General features: G+C 38.7%; 1 protein-coding gene across 2 annotated transcripts in view; it reads left to right on the forward strand.

Annotated features, from left to right (window-relative positions):
- optn (optineurin) overlaps positions 1-22,282 on the forward strand; it is a 37,701-nt gene that overhangs the window by 3,614 nt on the left and 11,805 nt on the right. For both annotated transcript variants that reach the window (XM_068059553.1, XM_068059554.1), the window contains exons 2-10: positions 294-494; positions 6,370-6,563; positions 8,163-8,336; positions 8,995-9,071; positions 12,159-12,293; positions 12,793-12,988; positions 15,467-15,582; positions 17,947-18,117; positions 19,852-19,945. In XM_068059553.1, the coding sequence (XP_067915654.1) occupies positions 308-494; positions 6,370-6,563; positions 8,163-8,336; positions 8,995-9,071; positions 12,159-12,293; positions 12,793-12,988; positions 15,467-15,582; positions 17,947-18,117; positions 19,852-19,945 (1,344 nt within the window). In that variant the 5' untranslated portion in view covers positions 294-307. The remainder of the gene's footprint in view (positions 1-293; positions 495-6,369; positions 6,564-8,162; positions 8,337-8,994; positions 9,072-12,158; positions 12,294-12,792; positions 12,989-15,466; positions 15,583-17,946; positions 18,118-19,851; positions 19,946-22,282) is intronic.

The raw sequence follows: 22,282 nt of genomic DNA on the forward strand, positions 1-22,282 counted from the left end.
GTGTACGGACAAGGAACGTCCTTGGTCTGATCGTCTATTTGTACTGAGTCAGCTGATTTTAGCGAGGGCAGCAGTCAAGGTGCCAGTTCAATTGGAGTTATAACGTGTATTTTTACTTGATTGTACTTTGGAAGCTGCTTTGTATCATTGCTAAATGGGCAGTAAAACTGCACGCTATATAATCTTTACAGCGTTTAGGCTGAAGCAGTTTTTGATCGAAGTGCCTATAATTAGTGTAAAACTGTCTCGTACAGCCAATGTTTGTACATTTTAAATGTTTTTGTTTCTTTCAGAATGAAAAGAGACGATGATGTGTTCTAACCAGTTAAATACTTCTGCCCTTGGACAGGCTGCAGACAATTTGAATCAGGGCCTTCATGCAGTGAATGGTACTGCCATGAACATCAATGGTCCTCATATGTTGGGTACTTGTACCCCAGAAGAAACCCTACAGCAAATGGATGAACTCATTAAGGAGAACAATGAGTTAAAAGGTGCTCTTACTGTTGTAGTGTATGAGCTTAATATAACTGATTTCCATTGCAGGAAACCTGTAATCTGCTGTACCATTCATTCACAGTTTTTTTTTAGATTCTGATGTTGTTAGAAACATTCTCAAATTTTATAATTTAATTAACTATCACTTAGTAACTTTCCACAGCTATTACATCGTGGAGATGATGTATAGCAACAGATCAAGAGCTACAGGTTTAAAAAAACTTATGTTGTCAAGTTGTGCACTGCTTTTTTTGTTAGTTTTAAACGTCTGTCAAGCTAATCCATTCCCTTGGCACCATTTCTTGTCTAAAGTCAGGCATGTGACTTGCTCCTGTTACTCTGGCTGTGCTTGTCTCGAATTAGCTCAATTGCTTTCAGAAACAGATGGCTAGGGAATTGGTTGGAACGTGCGAGACAATAGGGGTAATAGGTATATGCTCCAGTTGGCAAGCTGTGACTCGTGGTGTCTCTCAAGAATCTGTACTAGAGTCTTAGCTTTTCACCAGATTTATAAATGAAGGAATAGAGAGCCATATATCCAGTCTTACTGATGACACCGAGTTAGGTGGTACAGTAAGTAGTGTATATAGGAACAGAAAGTTTCAAAGGGGCATTGATGGATTAAGTGAGTTGGTAAACTGGCAGATGGATTCAACATGGGTAAGTGTCATCCACTTTGGGCTTAAGAAAACTGGATCAGAATTTTTTAAATGGTGAGAAGCTAGGACTGTGGAAGAGCAGAGAGATTTAGAGTCCATGTACAGAAATCATTGAGGGCCTGTTTCTATGCTGTACGACTCTATGACTCTAATGAACAGGTAAAATGTAAATAAAGATAATAGAATGTTAACCTTCATCTCAAGGAGGCTAAAATACCAGGGTGGAAATTATGCTACATTTGTATACAAAATCTGGAGTAATACATTTAGTTCTGGGTATCGCACCTCAGGAAGGCCTTGGAGAGAGTGCAGTGCAGATTCACCAGGAGTAAACTGGAACTGAAAGGGGTAAGTTATAAGGAAAGGTTGCATAGACTAGACCTGTATTTACTCAGTAAAGGACATAAAGGGGTGATCTAAGGAATCTAGAACCGGGGACACAGTTTCAGAATAAGGGGGCAGGCTAGTTAGGACTGAGATGATGAGAAATTTCTTCATTCAGAGGGTGGTAAATCTTCGGAATTCTCTGCCCCAGAGGACTGTGGAGGCTCAGTGGTTGAGTGTGTCCCAAGACTGAGATCGATAGATTTCTGCATATTAAAAACATCAGGGGGTACGGGAATAGTGCAGGAAAATGGTGTTGAAGTAGGTCATCAGCCACGATCTCATTGAATGCTGGAGCAGACTCCTACTCCTATTTCTTATGTTCTTATGAATATGAAGAACTTATGAGAGAAACCATCAGAAAGGCAAAGAGAAATGACAAAATCAAATCAAGGAATATAAAAATGTGTTTTATAGATTTAATTAACAAGGAAAATGAAAGTTGGGAAAGGGCCACAAAAGGTTAAGCAAATAAACTCTCAGGTAATGACAGAAATGGCAGAAGTATTAAATAACTATTTTTGCATCAGTATTTACAACAGAATAACAGAAACCATGCCTAAGAAAATAAGAAACTGCGTAGGGGAGAAAAGCAAAGGGATTTCTGGATACAGATAAACAAATCATTAAAAGCAGAATTGCAGCTCAGAAAAACAAATAAAAGTGCTAACAGCACTGGGAGCTATTTGTAGGGGTATAGAATTCAAAAGACTTAAAGGAGACCTGACAGTTTTTTAAAAATAGAGTGGGCTGGACAGGGTTGATGTGGAGAGAATGTTTCCACTTTTGGGAGATTCCAAAACTATGGGCAATAAATGCAGGACAGTTGCTAATGTATCCAATTGGGAAATAAGGAGAGTGGTTGGAATGTGGAACTTGCTAGCACAGTAAATGGTTGAGGCAAATAGCTTGCATTCATTCAAAAGAAACTGGATGAGTACATGTGAGAAAAGGGCATAGAAAAATATGTTGAAAGGCTGAGATGATGTCGAAGGAGTGGGAGACTTGTATGGAATATAAACACTAGCACAGACTATGGGGCTGAATGTGTGTTGTATATTCTATGTAATCTTATTGAATTGTTTCAGATGAATAAAGGATTTGATAGAAACTATTTCCTCTGGTTAGGGAATCCAAAACGTGGGGGCATAGTTATCAAATTAGGGATTGACAGTTCAGGGATAATATCAGGAAGCACTTCTTCACATGAAGGCTAGTGGAAATCTGGAACTGTTTCCCCCAAAAGCTGTTGAGGCTGGAGGGTTCAATTAAAAATTTCAAAACTGAGATTGCTAAATTTTTGTTAGGCAAAGTTTATTAAGGAATATGGAACCATGGTAGGAGTTAAGGTACAGATCAGCCTAAATGAATAGTGGAACACAATAAAAGCAAAATACTGCAGATGCTGGAAATCTGAAATAAAAACAAAACTCTGGCAGCATCTATGGAGAGAGAAGCAGAGTCAGTGACCCTTCATCAGAAGGATAGTGGAAGAGACTTGAGCTGAATGGCCTGTTCCTTTTTCTATATTGCTAAATATTTTTGAGACATCAGGCACTATATATGTGCAAGTTTCTTTTCTCCTAAAACACAGCTTTGTTTTAATTTTTAATTTGGCCAGTTTGGGTATATATTCCTTAAAAGTTATATTTGCAAGATATTTAAAGTATGTTTCCACACAGTGAGGCTGAAGAGATAACAATTTTTTAATTCAATCATGGGATGTGGGCATTGCTGGCCAGGCCAGCATTTATTGCCCAACCTTAATTGCCCTTGAGAAGGTGGTGGTGAGCTGCCGCCTTGAGCCACTGCAGTCCATGTGGGGTAGGTACACCCACAGTGCTGTTCGAGAGTTCCAGGATTTTAACCCAGTGACAGTGAAGGAACGGCGATATAATTCCAAGTCAGGATGGTGTGTGGCTTGGAGGGGAACTTGCAGGTGGTGCTCTTCCCATGCATCTGATGCCCTTGTCTTTCTAGATGGTAGAGGTTGCAAGTTTGGAAGGTGCTGTCTATGGAGCCTTGGTGCATTGCTATATCTTGCACTGTTGGCATTTTTTCCAAGAAGTCAAAAATTGTGAGGCAGTTACCCGGTAGCCCAGCCAGCTGGATAATAGTGAGTCATCTGGGGAATTTAAAAAGGAGGATGAGGAAATAGCATCTTTTTTTAAAAAAGAAAATTGTGTTCAACTGGATTGACTCACAGGCGGTAAGAAGACAGGAAAGGTAACAAGCATATATAACCATATAAATGGCTGTAGAAGACCATTTCCCATCCTAGCTAGCTTTTTCCATTGATTTTTGTCGAATCTATGCTACTGTAGATTTTATTAATTTTCTTTAGCTCTTTTGGGTAGTTCTACATAAATAGATAAGCAGAACTCTCAAATTTGTGTACTTTCCTACATCTCAGTTATTCAGCTCCGGCCTGTTGACCTCCGCAAAGCAGGACCAGTTGTGTCCTATGGAGTATTTGATCATCTGTGCTCATCTATCTCTGTAAGCACATTACCAATCAGATGTTTAACAAAGGATTTATTCAACATAACGTCAACTTACTTACCTGGGAATCTGTTCCAAACGCGTCAGCCACTTTGGCAGGAAATGTGCTATTCTTTCAGTTTAATTTAAAACATTGGTCTGGTCATTCTTTGCTCATAAGTAGCTTGCATAATTCAAAATCATCTGTAACCTTCAGTCTTTTAGATACTTCAATCCTGCAGGGAACCGTTTTTTATAACCAGGTGGTAAATTAGCAAGAGATGCCAGGTTGAATAATACAAAAAGCACAATGACTTATAGATCTGGCTATATCTTGAGTACAATTTGAAATGCCATAGCATATAAGGCTATGAGCCAAGTGCTGGAAAATGGGATTAGAATACATAGGTGCTTGATGGCCGGCACGGACACGATGGGCCGAAGGGCATGTTTCTGTGCTGTATAACTCTATGACACTCTCTCTATGACAGTTTCTGTCCATCGCATGCATACAGATTAAAATTAAATTGAGTTGTTGTATACAGAGGATACAAGTTGAGGGGCTATTGCATTGTTACATTGGTACATAAATTGTATCAGCCATGAGCATTCCCATTATTGTAAAATGTGGATTATTATCTTGAAAATATTTTAAATCATGAAGCCATAGAGATGCTTAATTAAGGACTGCATGTTGGAAGTTCTTGTAAATAAAAGGTACCCCTCCACTCGGCTTTTGAAAATATGTTGGGAGTATAAACCGCCATTACACCATTGTATAATAGCATAGTTTAAGATATAAGATTTTCTACGTTCTATTGGTGGTTATAAAGCGAAGAGCTGTTGGCTCTGAGTTGGTAACGATGAATATGATGGTCATATTGTGGAGCACTTGCAGATGTATTAAGCATGTGTCGGTAATTTTGTTTTGAATTTACCATTTTGCAAAAGCTCCCCAAAACTAAAGGACTTGGAAAGTACTTTATTATTGCTGTGCTAAGGCTGCAAGACTCGTAGCTCTTAAGAAATGGGGAGATTAATTATCAGTAAGCAACTTGCTTGTATGGAACAAGGAACCTTTCTTGTAAAGATATTCGCATGACCCTGGAAAATATTGTTTCGAGATAGTACCAGATATTACTGCATGGAGCTTTCTGCTCTTTGATAAAAAAACAAAAAATGACCAAAGCCCTGGCACTAGCTGGCTTTGTGACTTTACATTCTTGGTGCAATTTCAACAACAAAGCTTCTTAAAATATTTTCAGGAACAATTAAGTAACAAACAAAAAGCATAGACTGGAACTCTTTTAAACAAGAGAACAGTCACTTCTAATTTGATTTTGTAGTTTAGAATAAGTTTTTTAAAAGCTCCATCTATCCAGCCACGCATCTCATTTTTCATATCCATTTGAGGAAATCTCTCAAAGGTCTTTTGTACTTCAGGCGTGTGAAACAAGCAGTGGCTCTCAAACATTTCTGATAGAATGACCCCTTTTCAAATGGATTAATAATCATGGACCCCCATCTAAATTATAATACCTACAATATGAAAGTGCTGCATGTAAAGAGCATATTAACAATGCTTTTAAGAAAACAGGTATTTACTTTCATGTGGTTCTCAGCACTCCTCCAGGTGTGCTCCGCTCCTGGGTGAAATAGCCAGCCCACTTGGTACTGTATGTGCAGTAGCTGCATCCCATTCTCGGCCTGCCATTTCACGTTATTTCATGGACCCCCCCGCCCCCCACAAGAAAGCTTTTAGAGCCCCAAGGGTCCACGGACCCCAATTCTACAGCCGCTGAATTAGAGGTAGAAAAACCAAAGCTGGGACAGGCATGGAGAACTTAAGATGGGAAGCATATAATAAATCTCTAGCCTCACAGACACACACAATTTTTTGCACAATACTGTTAACTGTGTAGCCTTTTGAACCCCACTAAACACAATGTTTTCAGATCCCCATTCTGCACCATTTACGATTTGACAAAATCATAAATATTTATAAAAAGGAAATTGGAAACTTTTTAAAAATTATACAAAAATTCCAGACAAGTGCGAAGCAATGCCGTGAATGCCCACCCCTATTAGTTGTATTTTTCTGTATTCCTGTAGTAATTTAATACATTGCAGAACTATTTTTAGTAGGCCAGTTAAATCTCAATTGTCAATGAATAAAAATAAAGTGGTCAGTAAAAAGAAAATAATTGTCTGCAATGAGGAGCTTTTAAAAAAAAAAAATTACCTTTCTCTAAGTTACAGAAATAGTCTTTTAGATTAGACTTAATTTACAAGACAGCTTCATATTTAGGTAATTTTTTGTAAGCAAAGTATTGATTGTGTATTGCAGAAGCAATCAAGCAAACAAATCATGCTATGAAGGAACGTTATGAAGAGCTTGCAACTTGGCGTGAGAAACAGAGGGAAGAGCGGGAGTATATTCAGAATAAGTTTGAGGAGGCCAAAGCCCGACTAACAGACTTTTCTGTAGAGAATGAAGTCTTGAAGAGCAAATTACGAGAATTAAATGCTGATGGTTTGCAGGTATACAGAGCAAGGATTGAGGATTTACAGCACTGTCCATATACTTAATTATTTTCTCTGTAGATATGGAGGCTGAAGTATTTTGACTTGTTCTTATTAAAGGGAAAATGAGGAGGAATATGATCAGATCTTTTAAAATGCTGAAAGGAAATTACACTTAAATAGTTGATATTTTAAAGAATTGTCTTTTTTTCTCTCCAATCCAGTATCTAATTTTTTAGACACATATCCACAATATAAGGCTGCCCACCAAAGAACACTGTACTGATCAGTGAGTCTGACTGTGAAATGTAAAAAAAAATTTGCACATGCATTAGGAGTGTTCTTCCAAGTTTGGGATTTTAACACAGTGGGACGAAAGAGTAGTTTTCACTTGATCCATGATTCACTTGATCTGGATGTGCTTAATATTGGCATTGGCTGCTTAGAGGGAAAGTTTCATCACTTAGGAGTGATGTTCCACATACACTTGTTTAAAACCAAGCAAACCATGTAGATGTAAAGAAGGTATTTAATTCAAACTTAGTCTTGTGAATTTCATAACCGTTTTCCCTTTCTAGTGTAGCACATTGTGTAGAAGAAGCTTCCATTAAAATCAACTAATTACTTTTTTAACAAAAGAATGGCTAAATACCTGCCTACAACAACAATTTACGTTTATATTGCACCTTTTAACATAAAACATTCCAAGGTGTTTTACAGGAGCATTATAAAACAAAGTCTGACACTGAGCCGCAAAAGGCAGCGCAGTGGTTAGCACTGCAGCCTCACAGCTCCAGCGACCCGGGTTCAATTCTGGGTACTGCCTGTGCGGAGTTTGCAAGTTCTCCCTGTGTCTGCGTGGGTTTCCTCCGGGTGCTCCGGTTTCCTCCCACATGCCAAAGACTTGCAGGTTGATAGGTGAATTGGCCATTATAAATTGCCCCTAGTATAGGTAGGTGGTAGGGAAATATAGGGACAGGTGGGGATGTGGTAGGGATATGGGATTAGTGTAGGTGGGTGGTTGATGGTCGGCACAGACTCGGTGGGCCGAAGGGCCTGTTTCAGTGCTGTATCTCTAAACTAAACTAAAAGGAACTATTAGGTCAGATGCCCAAAAGCATGGACAAAGAAGTAGGTTTTAAGGAGTATCTTAAAGGAGGGAAGTGTGTTGGAGAGGTGTAGGGAGGGTATTCCAGAGCTTGGGGCGTAGGCAACTGAAGGCGCAGCCACCAATGGTGGAGAAATTAAAATTAAGGATGCACAAGAGGCCAGAATTGATGATCAGAGTTTGTAAACCACTACTATACTTCCAGTCCTTTCATGGACCACAAGGATATTGTATAGAATACAACTGGTGAGATTTGAATATATTGTAATTTTAGGTTAGCATTTGAAATACTTGCTCGATTACCTATGAAAATGGAAGCTTCACAGAATTATAACTTCAGTCATTTACCTCCCTTATATGTTGGAAAGAATCCATGATTGCACAAATTATTCTTGATCTCTTGGAAGGAGTAGGCTTTATGGCAGTTTCTTCCCCTCGTTCCATACTTTCTTGTGCTTGTAAGTAATCTATAGGATGTTTTTTTTAAAATAATCTTTATTTTTTGACAGGGGGTGCCTAAAGATGCATGCTCTAAACTGATGGAACAAGATGTTCAGCAACTGAAAGCGCTTGTTAGCAGGTTGCAGACAGAAAAAGCTGACTTGGTTGCCATGAATTCAGAGCTTCTACTGAAGTTGGGTGCCGCATCATCAGATGATTCATTTGTTGAAATTCGAATGGTGGTATGTGGGAAAACTAAATTTAAAAAATGGAATTCCAGTACATATTAGTTCCTGAAATTAGTTATTGTTACAGTGTACAATTTATACATTTCTACACTAAAAATAGGACTGAATGAATGCAACATAAATTAGTGGTTTGTACAGGATCCTATTCAATTTATGAACCAAACCTGGGCTATTGTCTGAGTGTTTGAAAGTTGGAAAAATTCTAGCAAAGTGAAGGAACTTGCTGCGCCATGAAATTACAGGCCTGGGTCTAATTGGTGTGATTCTCTGTACTGTGACATACTGTGGGGGAGAGATGGGGACAGAGACAGCGCTGTTCACTCAAATCCTGAAGTTGAATTCGAGACCAACAGTGGCAGAGACATAGAAACACATTAAATGGTATTTTGAAAGGGAAACAAAACATGTACGGGGATCTAAAAGGGATGAAAATTTAAAAATCTACTAAAAAGGATGATAGTTTCTAAAATATTAAAAGGTTGGGATTTTTCTGAAAATTTTAGACGTTTTAGTAATTGTATTTCAATTTTCGAAAATACTGTTTTTTTTTTTTAGCCCTTCTATATGTTTAAAGATCTTGTTTTTAACATTGAGCAATTACACCTCAGCAGCATACAATGTAATCTGCATGTAATGCTCTCTAATTTAATAGGAGGCTATCGACGATGGCGAAGTAAAAGCAGCAAAGGAATTGGAGTGCAAGGGTACAGACAGCCATGCAGCCTATACGTAAGCGATTTCATTTGTTTGTGTGTTTCATTGTCATATCACTAAAATTGGATGATTATATGTTATCAAACTTAATTGCAACACATTTTGCACCAATTTATTACGTAGTTTATTCTTAATTTGAAATTACTTCATGTAAATTTTCCATTAATCCAAACAGAATTGTGTAAATAATACTGATTTTTTTTTTTAATCCATTGGAATCTTGTTGCTCAGTTAAAATCCAAATTGCTATCTCAAACTATTAAAATGCACATCTTAGGCGGTAAAAAAGGCAAATGGTATGTTGGCCTTCATAGCGAGAGGATTCGTGTACAGGAGCAGGGATGTCTTGCTGCAATTATACAGGGCCTTGGTGAGGGCACACCTGGAATATTGTGTGCAGTTTTGGTCTCCTTCTCTGAGGAAGGATGTGCAGCAAAGGTTTGATTCAGACTGATTCCTGGGGTGGTGGGACTGACATATGAGGAGAGATTGAGTCGGTTAGGGTTATATTCGCTGGAGTTCAGAAGAGTGAGGGGGGATCTCATAGAAACCTATAAAATTCTAACAGGACTTGACGGGGTAGATGCAGGAAGGATGTTCCCGATGGTGGGGGAGTCCAGAACCAGGGGTCATAGTCTAAGGATACAGGGTAAACCTTTCAGAACTGAGATGAGGAGAAATTTCTTCACCCAGAGAGTGGTGAAGCTGTGGAATTCGCTACCACAGAAAGCAGTTGAGGCCAAAACATTGTATGTTTTTAAGAAGGAGTTAGATATAGCTCTTGGGTCTAAAGGGATCAAAGGGTATGAGGCGAAAGCGGGAACAGGTTACTGAGTTGCATGATCAACCATGATCATAATGAATGGCAGAGCAGGCTCGAAGGGCCGAATGGTCCTACTCCTGTTCCTATTTTCTATGTTAATTTAGTTGCCATACCGTGATCAACATCAGAAGCATAGGTATACCTGCCTTGCCCCATATGAATGCAGTGTATTGTTGAATCATGATGCAGAGCAACTTGAGAGTGGTTTGAGAACACGGATAGTCAGAAGTACAAGACCATCCAACCATTGGAAGAAAAATCTCAAGGTTATAGAATATATGGAGGAATACCCTGCAGAAATGAAGTTGTGGGACAGAAATTGAACATCCCTCTCTACCTACCTGAAAAGCAAGGAATTACCGCTCATCAAAAAAAAATGCAGCCAAAAGAGAAAAAACTACTCTCTTCACATTCTAATAATGAATCATCTTTACTGAACTGATTCAAGGAAATCAGAGCAGTCGTATAGCCTGGTCTTGCTGCAAAAAGCCAATTAATTCACTCTGTTTTTGCATTATAGATCACCTACTTCAAAAATAACCATGCACTTAAGTGCAGGTCCAGGCATAGGATCATAAAAAATTGGAGGAGGAGAGTATACCATTTGGCCCTTCGAACCTGCTCCCTCCATCAATAGGATCATGGCTGCATTATACCCATAAACCTTTATCCTGAAGGATACAAGGGGACAAGGAAAGGCAAGTGATAGTCCCACAGAAAACCTTTTAAGCTGAAATTTTATCTCCATAAATCCAAAGACATCTCTAATGCTGATGAAACTGGCCGCCTTTGCAAGCTGTGCTTTTTGAGGTGTGGCTGTGTCACTTTGACCAAAGTACAGCATCACAAGGCAGAATAGTCTGCTTTTTTGGACTCAAGATGCCTGCATTTTAAATGCAATAGATATTTTAAAATGTCCTATGAAACATGACACCCCTGTGATTCAGCCAGTGGATGTTTGTGATTTACACTTTGAAGCAGCAGAAGAAATGTTTTTACTGCAAAGTGATTGTCATTCCTGAGGCTAATGAGCCATTTTCATTGGATGTACTGCAGGCAGCCCCCATGATCTATTCATCAGAATGAGCTGAAAGTGGAATCCATTGCCAACTGCTTTTTGACACTAATCGATCCCATCAGCAGAGGAAGCAGCTGGAATTCCACATAGGGGCAGCTGATTCTGAAACAGAGAACCTCTTTAAAAAGTGTAAGTTCCTTGTTGCAACTTCCAGCATCATGAGTTTAGAATCCATTCTTGGTGTTGGATGAGGAAGTCCTGATGTCTGGATTGCTCATCAATGTGGAAATTATTGGTTGTGTGCTGGAAAATGCTACTGCTTGAAGAAGAAGCCTCTGTGAATGGGTCCAGCACGCTGACGGAAGTACAGGAACCATCAACTACAGCATGCCATGGCATCCAATTGCTGGGGAATGGCTGACAACTAGCTAGATGTCCCAATTGAACTTGTCTGCAATAACTAGAATGGACATTTTGGTGAATGAATGTACTGTTGATAGGTAGCGCACCACAATTATGATTATGACTGAACTTAGCATTACAGAACTTGTACAATGCTCAAGTTTCGATCATGGCTCTTCAATAATTGCTGCGTCTATGGCTTTTTTGTGTTCTTGCAGTTCTTTGGTGTTTAACAGTGATAGATAAAAATATAAGCAGAAGTTGACTGCAGATTAAGTGGCATAGACTTGAGAAATGAAGCTATGTATTAGACAAGGTTGGGCTGCAGCTGATCAACATAGTAGCTATTACTTTGGAAGACTGAGTAGAAACATGTACAACTTCTATTAAAAAAAAAACACATCTATAAGATCCTGCAATACTTTGGGGAATTAGGAAAAACTAACAGATGTGTGGAAAAGTCCCAGCAGAAATGTCTACAAGTAAATCGTGAACAGGTGGCTTTGAATGTTAAGTATAGACATAGAATATCACATGCGCTACTGAGCAAACTCTTTGGGCTTGAAAGTGTCACCTGTGGCATTTTCTTAGAGTTGAAAAATGTAGACTGTAATATTGGATTGATATCTTGCTGTTCTGCAAGATTAGTTTCAAGACTTGTGACAAATTTAACAAAAGCTTTATCTTTTTAAGAAGTTATACTTAATTGAAATTTGCCATTCTTGAAAGAAATTCATAATTATATTTTTTGCACAAGGACAATTTTCAAGAATAAGTCTTTTTCTGTATTTTATTAGCAATAGTTAGAAATGATTAACGCATTGATCAAAATATAATTTAATTACACATTGAAAAACAGGTCAAAAGTGCATGACGATACTGGGAAGCGTCTGCTGTCAGAAGAGTTAACAGTTAGTCAACTCCTTCATATGCTGAGAGACAAGACAATGAATTTGGAAAAACTTGAACATGAGCTTCAGTCTTCAAAGCAAAGGTAAAGGGCTTCAAGGCTGTGTAGATGCAGCTTAATAGAACCAAACTTTTAAGTATTTTGCATTCTAATTCAAAGTCTAATGCAGTAAGTAGTTTTGTGTATTGCAGATACATAATAGACCCTATTGGCTGTAATGCCCAAACTTCAATTTTATTGCTCTTCAATTTGATTTGTCAACCTTCTAACAGTTTGATTGATGTCATAATTGTGAAATGAATTTGCGTATTGTCTGACTGACAAAAAGGTGAACTAGGAAAAAATCATGCCATTTATTGAGTCACATGATAATTGGATTGAAATTCTATAACTGAGGAAAGGGAAATGAAGAAAGGGCACTAAAGAGTTTATCCAACTTCTTACAAATCCAACTTTAATTAAGATTCTTGGTCTTTGTACTTGGAAAAAGAAAAATATTGTTTGGTTTCTTTTATTATTTGAGATTAGCTTTCATTGTGCTCCTTCATGGTAAGTACTCAGCCAACTTGACAATATTTTTCAGGATTTCAGAGCTCGAGAAAACCAGTGAAACAGCTGAGGTTGCAACACAGACTGAGAGGAATGCAGCAGAGCAACCTTCCTCCAATACCGACCAGGCATTGGCATCTGAGACTACGCTTTCGAATGTCAAAGTAGAACAACAGAATACTGAAACAACAGCTGCCCGAGTAGAAGAATTGAATAGTCCAAACAACCAAGTAAGTGCTTTATGGCACTTGTTGCCGAAATTTGTAAAACTGAAATAGATTCCGTGCTTTTAGAGGCCTGCTCAGGTCGGGAAGAAAGAACCCGACCAAACCACAGCGGACCCGAGCCCGACCTGGCCAGAGTCCCTCCGATTTTGCCCCGCCCCAAATCGACCCAACTCGACCATCCCTTTACTTATCTTCCAACTGGGAAGCTCCACGAAGCTGCTGTGCATGCGCGATTACATCATAGTGGCATCACTCGTGCTCTGTGCAGACTGTTTTGTCCCGGACTCCCAGCTCAGGTAAGTTTTTTTTTTTTATTTTTTTTTTATTTCGATACTTACCAGCAGAGCACTTACCATGTGTGTCCGGCCTGACCCGACACGACCTTAACTCGGCCCGACCCGACCCGAGCCTGAAAGCTGGATCCTGAAGATGGCCCTGACCCGACCCGAGCCCGACACATGTCGTCGAGTCCCGTTGGGTTAGGTCGGATAGCAGGCCTCGACAATGTTTGCTGTGAAGGGGATTCATTTGTTTGTTTTAAGAACATAAGAATTGCTAGTTGAGAAAAAACCAAGGTCGGTCTTCTACGTTCCTGGTAGTCTCACAATATGAGAATGGAATTGTTGATTGATCATTGCAATCAGTCTCTATCATTAGTCTACAACAGATCCAGACGTGAGGCGAGGAAGCCGCCAATAGTGGAACGAAAGACTTGCATTTACACAGCTCCTCTAGCACCTTTCATGACCTCAGGACCTCCCAAAGTGCTTCGCAGCCAATTAAGTATTTTGAAGTGTGGTCACTGTTGTAGCATAGGAAACATGGCAGCCAATTTGTGCAAAGCAAGGTCCCACTAACAAAAATTTAAAAATTAACAAGTTAAACTGTTTTGATGTATTGGTTGAGGGGTAAATGTTGGGCAGGATATCAGGGCACCTCCCCTGCTTTATTTCAGTAGTACTGTGGGATCTTTTACGTTCACCTGAGAGGGAAGACTGGGCCTTGGTTTAACATCTAAAAGCCGGAACCTCTAACGGTGTGCCACTCCCTTAGTCCTACAGTGAAATGCCAGCCTAGATTTTGTGCTGAATTCTGTGGTTTGGGACTTGACCCCTTCTGGCTCAGAGCTAAGAATGCTACCACTGAGCCAAAGCTGGCTGACGTATGCTTTGGGAACTATAGGTCCAAAGTCATAGAATAGTACAACACAGAAGGAGGCCATTCAGCCCATTGAGTCTGTGTCTGCTCCTTTAAAGAGTAATCCAGTTACTATTGAATCTGTTTCCACCACCACGGGCGGTGCATTTCAAATCATAAACACTCGTTGCATAAAAACGTTTTTCCTCATATTGCCTCTGGCTCTTTCACCAATCACATTAAAATCTGTGCCCTCTGGTTATCACCCCTTCAGTCATTGGAAAGTTACTCCTTATTTACTCGACTAAACCCTTCATGATATTAAACATCTTTATCAAATCTCCTTTTAGTCCTCAAATTACTTCTTGAATTAGATGTAAAGAGGGAGAAGGGAAGTCTCAGGGTAGCTTTCCATTTAAAGTACTCCCGTATTTTGTAGTCACAAAATCTATCCTATGAAACACTATCCTTGTTTTTTTAAATTTTGGAGGGATGATCAAGTTGGACTAGTTTGAAAGTTATCTGTTCCTCCCAAACGAGCTACACTTACCAAGTGTCATGTCTAATGTTACTCATACACTAAATCTCAAAATATTTCCTATAAGAAACCTTAGCTGATGTAATTTAATTAAAATACAATCAATACTATCTGCTTCATAGATTTACCACACTCACTGAAACAGTGTGCCTGAGGATCAGTTTCGAATTTACCCCACTTTCAAATGAAGTCACATGCAAAATCTTACCAAACGTTTATACAAACCAGATTTTGTTTCCATGATTGCTTCATGTTGTATTTTGAGATTTGTGATCTAGCCATGCCTATTTTTAATCACTCCTATTTAGGACACTAGGTAAGGCTTTAGGTAACATTGGTCAGTTGTTTTGCCTTCCTGGTATGTAAATCTAACATTTCACTATACAGTCTTGCATGAATAGCTTTTTTTGTTTCCCTTAGTTATAATTATTTTTGTAATGTATTTAACAAGTGTTTGTTTTAAAAGCAAAATAAATAAAACCTTCCTCTGCCAACAGGTGGTGATAATGCCAAGATGTCAGATTGGGGTATTTGCGAAAATGTGAACTATTGTTTCCACACCAGTGAAATTGAAACTACTATGATTGAACAGTATATATGTATTCAGTAACAGCATTAGTCATCAAAACTATGGTTGATGTATGCATTGGGTAGGCAGCAATGTAGCCTACATAATAGTGGTCATAGAATTAGCTCCTTAGGATAAATTCAATGTAATACATTTAATATCTGCAGCATGATACAGTTCATAACTATATAAATTTAACAGTCAGATTAACGGAGTGCTATTTGTCTTGTATCTGCAGTCTCCAAATGAAATTGAAGTATTGAAGTCACAAGTGATGTTATTAGTAAAAGACTTGCAGGAAGCCCAGAAAAATCTGGATGAAGCTGAACACATGAAGAAGTCTCTTCATGACAGGTAAGAAATTTGCTTGGAAAATGGATAAGTATATTGAATCTGAAGAAACTCTGTATTCGTTCAAAAAAAGGGGTTTGTTTTTAATCTTTCAGATAACATTAAGATTGTCGAAGTTGAATTGGCAAGAACTGCTTTTGATGGTCCAATTCAGCTGCAGATCATCCAAACAGTATTTTAAACTGAGCATAAAGTGGTATACAAGGGTGCCATTGAGACACTAATTCTGTTTGTAATGATTTACTAACCTCTGTTCTGCAGGAGTGGGGAACATCCTTTCTTCCAGGAAAGAAAGGGAAGTTTCCACTGGCTTCAATGATCAACTAACAGTTGATCATAAAGGATGATATTGAGAGGGCTAATATAAAGTTGTCTGCATGAGTTGCTGCCAGAGAAGACAGATGCATAGCTATGGCTCTTCCCATGCCAGAACAATCCAGGAAGTAAATCTCTCAGCCGTGCAACTGTAGAAAGAAGCTTCTCTGTTTCAGATCTCTTGCATGTAATCTTATCTATGGCCCTTATTCTGGACTCCTCAAACACTGGAAACAGTCTGCTTCATCCCCCTCTCCATTTTTTCATAATTTTAAACACTTGCGTCATATACCATATTGGCCAATCTTCAGCCTCTGGCACATCTGCACTCCATATAGCCCTGAAATAAAATTTCTGGGACCTCAGCAGTTTTCTTCTTCACCTCTGTCAGGATCTTGGGATATACCTCATTGGGCCCTAGTGTTTGTCTTCCTTGAGGTTAACTAACTTATCTAAAATGTTGCTTTTATCTGTCATAATATCGCTGACTTTTCTCTCCAATGTATCAGGAGTCACCTCCTCTCTGATTTCCTTATCTTTAGTAAAGACTGATCAGAAGCATTTATTAAACAGCTCTGCCATTTTTGATCAATTAATAATCCTCTTCTCATGGATCCCCCCTTACGTCACAATTCTCTTGTGGCTGATGTACTTGTAAAATTTAAACAAAAAATTCTGGAGAACACTCAACAGGTCAAGCAGCATCTGCAATAAAGGTGAACAAGGTAAAAAGACAAACAGAAGTCCTGTCTGAAGAAAGCACAGAACATATAAAATACTGTTCGTTTTTGATGCTTTTGGATATTTTTTCCTCATATTGTCTCTTAGCTTTCCTTACCATGCTCTTAATCTTTTTTCTTGTTTTCTCATGTTTTCCTTCAGTTTTTCATTTATTATAATCATTAAAGGCTCTTTTCTACAACTTTAATTGGTTTCTAACCATACCTATACCATCCTAAATCCACTAGTAGTTCTTTATTAATAGAATATACTTATTCTGTACTTTTCCCATAAGGCAAATCAAGATGTAGGTTGACCATTAACGAACTGTCACTACCACTGCAACCAACTTCCTTTCAAACATGTCTTAGTGTATGGTTATAGAGCAGCATTTGCAGAAGCCTGTGAGTAGGTCAGCTCATGGCTAGAGAATGCTGCATGTGGTGTGATATTCAGGTAAATGTTAGGCTTTTTGTACATGAGGTGAATCATTGAAGGCAACTCGTATGCTTTGTTTTACCACAAAAAATGTTGGACCACCAACCTGCTGCATCGCTTCACTGGCATAAAATAAATCTTCACTCCTTCACCACTACTTTCAAAATAGGATATTACTGAAACCCTCATGGGAAAATCACCCTGGATATTGTCACTTGAAGAAAGTTGCCCTTCATTGTTCTCCTGTTATCAACAGTTCTCAGTTGTTTTCCTATGCCAGAACAAGTTCACAATCTTATTATTAAAATGGGAACCTGCTCCAGTGATGGCAAGAGCCTGTACTCGTGTTTCTGTCTCTTGCTCTCTTGTGTTGGTGTTCTCAGCAAGCTGCATGGCTTGCTCAGAATGTTGTCTATTTGAATGCTATCTCTTGGTGACTTAAGTGTGGAAATTACTATTTAAAAGAAATAGTTACATTTTAAAATGCTTACATCAGTTTTATGGGGGATGCTAAGATATAAATATCAAAAATGATTTTACTATAGCTAGGAGAAAGGCAGCAACCTTTTAGACCTGTTCTTCTCTTTCCTCTATTTTTGTATGATTCCACACTATAAATGTCCTCCCAGATGGATGGATGTTAGTATCTGTAGAAGATAACTGGATCATCTTAACAGCAAAAAGTTTCAAAAATAGCAATGTGCTTCTGTTGATGATAAACATTGTCTCAACCCTAGATTTAATCTGAAGTGAAAATTTTTAACTACTTTTAGGTCTAAGAATTTGAATAGTTTCTTTTTTGTTTTCAGTAGAATTTGACTGATTTTTGTGGTTGGTACAGGAAAAGCATTAACTGGAGTGTAACAAAATTATTAACCACTTGATCTCTTTCAGATGTCAGGATTTGGAACAAAAGCTGGCTAACAGCCAGGTGGGTGTGGAGGAGATGAGGCAACTTAAGTTTTCCAATGAAAAGCTGAAGCTACAAGTGGAAAGCTTACAATCAGAACAAAAAATTGAGCAGATGAAATTAGCAGATGAAAAATTGAAATTAGCAGAGGAAAAGTAAGTTTATTTTTAAATATTTGGTTTACTCTTGGTTGATGGGTAAATTGGCCATTATAAATTGCCCCTAGTATAGGTAGGTGGTAGGGGAATATAGGAACAGGTGAGGATGTGATAGGAATATGGGATTAGTGTAGGGTTAGTATAAATGGTCGACACAGACTTGGTGGTCCGAAGGGCCTGTTTCAGTGCTGTATCTCTAAATCTAAATTTAAAAAAATCTAAAAAAAAACTGCAGCAGCAATTTAGCTGCTCTTGAACTCATTGTTTATTATCGTGAAAGAATGCTTTCATAGGAACGTAGGAGCAGGAGTAGGCCATTCAGCCCATCAAACCTGCTCCGCCATTCATGGCTGATCCATCCACTTCAATGTCTTTCTCTCACACTATTCCCATTTCCCTTTATGTTATTGGTATTTAGAAATCCGTCAATCTAGGGCGGCGCAGTGGTTAGCACCACAGCCTCACAGCTCCAGTGACCCAGGTTCGATTCTGGGTACTGCCTGTGCGGAGTTTGCAAGTTCTCCCTGTGACCGCGTGGGTTTCCGCCGGGTGCTCCGGTTTCCTCCCACAGCCAAAGACTTGCAGGTTGATAGGTAAATTGGCCATTGTAAATTGCCCCTAGTATCGGTAGGGGAATTGAGGGAAGGTGGGGATGTGGTAGGAATATGGGATTAATGTAGGATTAGTATAAATGGGTGGTTGATGGTCGGCACAGACTAGGTGGGCCGAAGGGCCTGTTTCAGTGCTGTATCTATATATAAATAAATAAATCTCCTCTTTAAACATATAATGTCTGAGCTTCCATAAGCCCTCTGGGTTAGAGCATTCCAAAGATTCACAACCCTCTGAGTAAATAAATTTCTCCTCATCTCGGTCCTAAGTGGCTTCCCTCTTATTTTAAAATTGTGTCCCCTGGTTCTAGACTCCCCAAACAGGGGGAACATCTTAGCTGCATCTACCCTGTCTATCCCTTTTAAGTATTTTGTAGGTAGAGTTAGGATCTGGGTGTGCTGTCAAGTCCCATAGTCTAATAGCCTGTGACACTCTCACTTTACTTGAATTTATTTGTACTATTTCACATCAAAATATTGCAAAGTGATTTATGCAATAAATTATTATGAAGTGTATTAGTTGTTATGCAGAATAATGCAGCAGGCCTTTTGTTCCTGTCATGTCCCACATAGCTGTAATGAGCTGAATGACCATTTTATCTGTTTATTGGTTGAAAAATAATGTAGGACAGGGCAGCAGGAAAGCAAGTTCCTCATTGTATATATTGCCATGGAATCTTTAATGTCCACATGAGTTGACTTTAAAGTCTCATCCAAAGGACAACACTCTCCATACTACACTGGGATGAGCATGATGAGCTCAAATTCTAGCTTGAGCTGTCAACCTTCTGACCCAGTGGTAAAAGTGTTGGCACTGAGGCAACCTGGATTGTTAAGAATGGCTACTTGGACTGAGGATGGCATCTGTAGAATCAAACTTCAGTTGACACCTTCAGAATAGAATAGAATAGTGAAGCAAAAGGGAAGAAAAATTTACTGTAGAAAAATTATTTTCTGCATGAAATAATAGCAGAAGGACATTAATTTTAGAACAACCTTAAAAATAAGTTTTTTTCCTTTTGAATCTATGAAAGATATTTAGAAATTTTTGAATAGTAAAAGTATGATTAACAGAATTAATACCTCTTAATAATTCCTTATTTTAATTCAATGTAAACAGGAGAAAACTTACACAGATCCAAGTGGCCTATGATCATATGTTTAAAGACTACAATGACCTTATGAAGATTAAGGAAGAAATGCAAGTTAAAGAGGTATGTTAATTATATGACTTTTGGATTTTTAGTGCTGTGTATTTTTTTAAGATAATCTTTCCCTTTTCCAACACTGTTCACTCAAATTTGGTATTATCAAGTGGAGTTAATAGGCTGTAAACAATTAATTTTAAAGTCCTGACATGAATGCATCATCCCAGAGTATGCCGACAGTGTAAATGCCTCCTGCATAGACAGAGTGGTTGCTTAGCATTGCTGAAATCTAACCGGATTTAGATTCATTTGATGTCATCTAGTTGATTCAGCAAAGAAACTGACTTCTGTAGCTCGTGATCTTTAGGGGTTCTCTTGCTAGAAGACTGCAGCATACAGTGGCACTGAAATGTCTTCTGTCTGATTAACTTTATATCATCTATGATTTATTTTTGAATTGTTAAAACTTTGTGCTCATCAGTTCTGAACAGAGTAACTTTCCACTTTTTGCTGTCTGTGTCAACCCTAAGTATGCTAAGGTCAGCTGAATTGTGGGTTAATGAGTGCAGCATAAAACTCTGCCTTAGGCAGCATGTGGGAGCACTAACACATGATGTTTCAAAATGGTGAAGCATAGCTGTTTTCCTGCAATATGCTTAAGTTTCTGATCTTGACTTCACCCCTGGGGCATGCTGCTGAGCAGAGATCAAATGCCTCCCCACAGGAATAAGGAAACTTAAGAGGGGGAGCTCCCATCAGGATGCTTTCTTTCTGTTGCCTGCGAGGAGCAGCATTGATTATCCTGGATCGGGAAGTGCATAACTTGGAAAGGAATCATATCCATTTCCTGGGAGTGGAATGTCAATTCTACTTTCTCAGTTGCAGATAGCACATGGCTTAAGGAGGACATTGGGAGAAAGTGTGCAAGCACCTTCAAAGAAGGATATAACCCCCCCCCCCCCCCCCAAAGGAAACACTTCCTAAAAACTGTTAATTTCACTCCATCTCAGAAGAGCACTTGTCAACTGAACTTGTATGACAGTTACACTTTGCACAATGTCTATCCTCCACCAATTAATGCTAAATTGTCACTGATTTTGTTTTTCTTTGCAGTGGGCTCAGTTAAGTCAATACCAAGACTTTATTCTCCCATTTGCTGGGGGTTATGACTGACATTGGAGTAGATCCATGGAAATGTCAACCCTGGTTCCTCTCCATTGAAAGCAATGAGCTGTAGGTTCTCTGAATGCAATAGGCAGTGACGAGTGCTAGGACTGAAGACAATCTGTAACTCATGGTACTAGTTGCTGCAGCTAAGCCAATGTCAACGTGTTATATTTCAGTGCTCAGTTTGTTCCTTCTTTGATTCTTTCTAGTCTCAAAATTGCTATAATATGGCTATCCAGTTACGAGGGCAAACCATAACAAATCAACAAATTTTGTTTTTATTTTTAATGGGCAATTTTAACGCAGATATGTGCAGTCAAGTCAATTGTATGGCTTTGTCCTGGTGGAATACTTTAAGTAGTTTTCTAGCAGCTAAAATTTTGGCGTCTGAAGTTATCCATTCCATGATTTATGGTGGTGGTATGTTGAATCTTATTAATGAACACTGATTCATCCTGGAGTAGAAGGCCAATTTCTTATTGAGTGCTAGTTAATTCTCAGGACTCTACTGCATAAAGCAGAAAATGATGTACCTTATTCCTGTTCTGATTTGGCAATTACAGAAAAGCTAAATGTCAGTCAGTCTATGCCCAATTCTAAATCTAGCAGTTTTTACATGTTTGAGGTTATTTTCACATTTGCTTTACCCAGTGCATCGTTGTTCATGGTAATCTACCTGCTGAAGTGTGGTGCAGATGATACAACTTTCTAATGGATCATTGAATTAACAGTGCTTTTGTTGAGCTTGCAATATGCTAAGCTCTAAGCTATTGAATAGTCCATTGTTCTAAGTTGCATTCCACAGAAAAAGCATTTCAAATGCAAAAAAAGTGGAGATTGTGTAGTCGACCTTCAATAATCTCATTCTGATTCCTCAACTATGAAGGTTATGACAACCCAGAATCATGCTAGTCTGAGTGGCACCAGCATGATTACCTGATGATGTTCCACAGATACAATCACTTGTATTCAGTCTGACTGCATTATCAAACAAAATGGGGACAGGACAGAAGCTATAAAATATGTGTACCACAGGACAGCTCACGTCCTTGTGTATTTTTTCTTGGAGTAAGCTGTGTAAATCAGAGTTAACTCTTAGACAACTGACAGATGCAGAGAATGTTCTTAAATTGAAAATGCTGAAAACTCAGCACATCAAGCACGGCATCTGTGGAGAGATTTGACAAATCAACGGGTCGGATCTTGCTGGGAAAATAATAGCATGTTAACTACGTA

Source organism: Heterodontus francisci, chromosome 27 (assembly GCF_036365525.1).
Source record: "Heterodontus francisci isolate sHetFra1 chromosome 27, sHetFra1.hap1, whole genome shotgun sequence".
In the NCBI taxonomy this organism is placed as follows: domain Eukaryota; kingdom Metazoa; phylum Chordata; class Chondrichthyes; order Heterodontiformes; family Heterodontidae; genus Heterodontus; species Heterodontus francisci.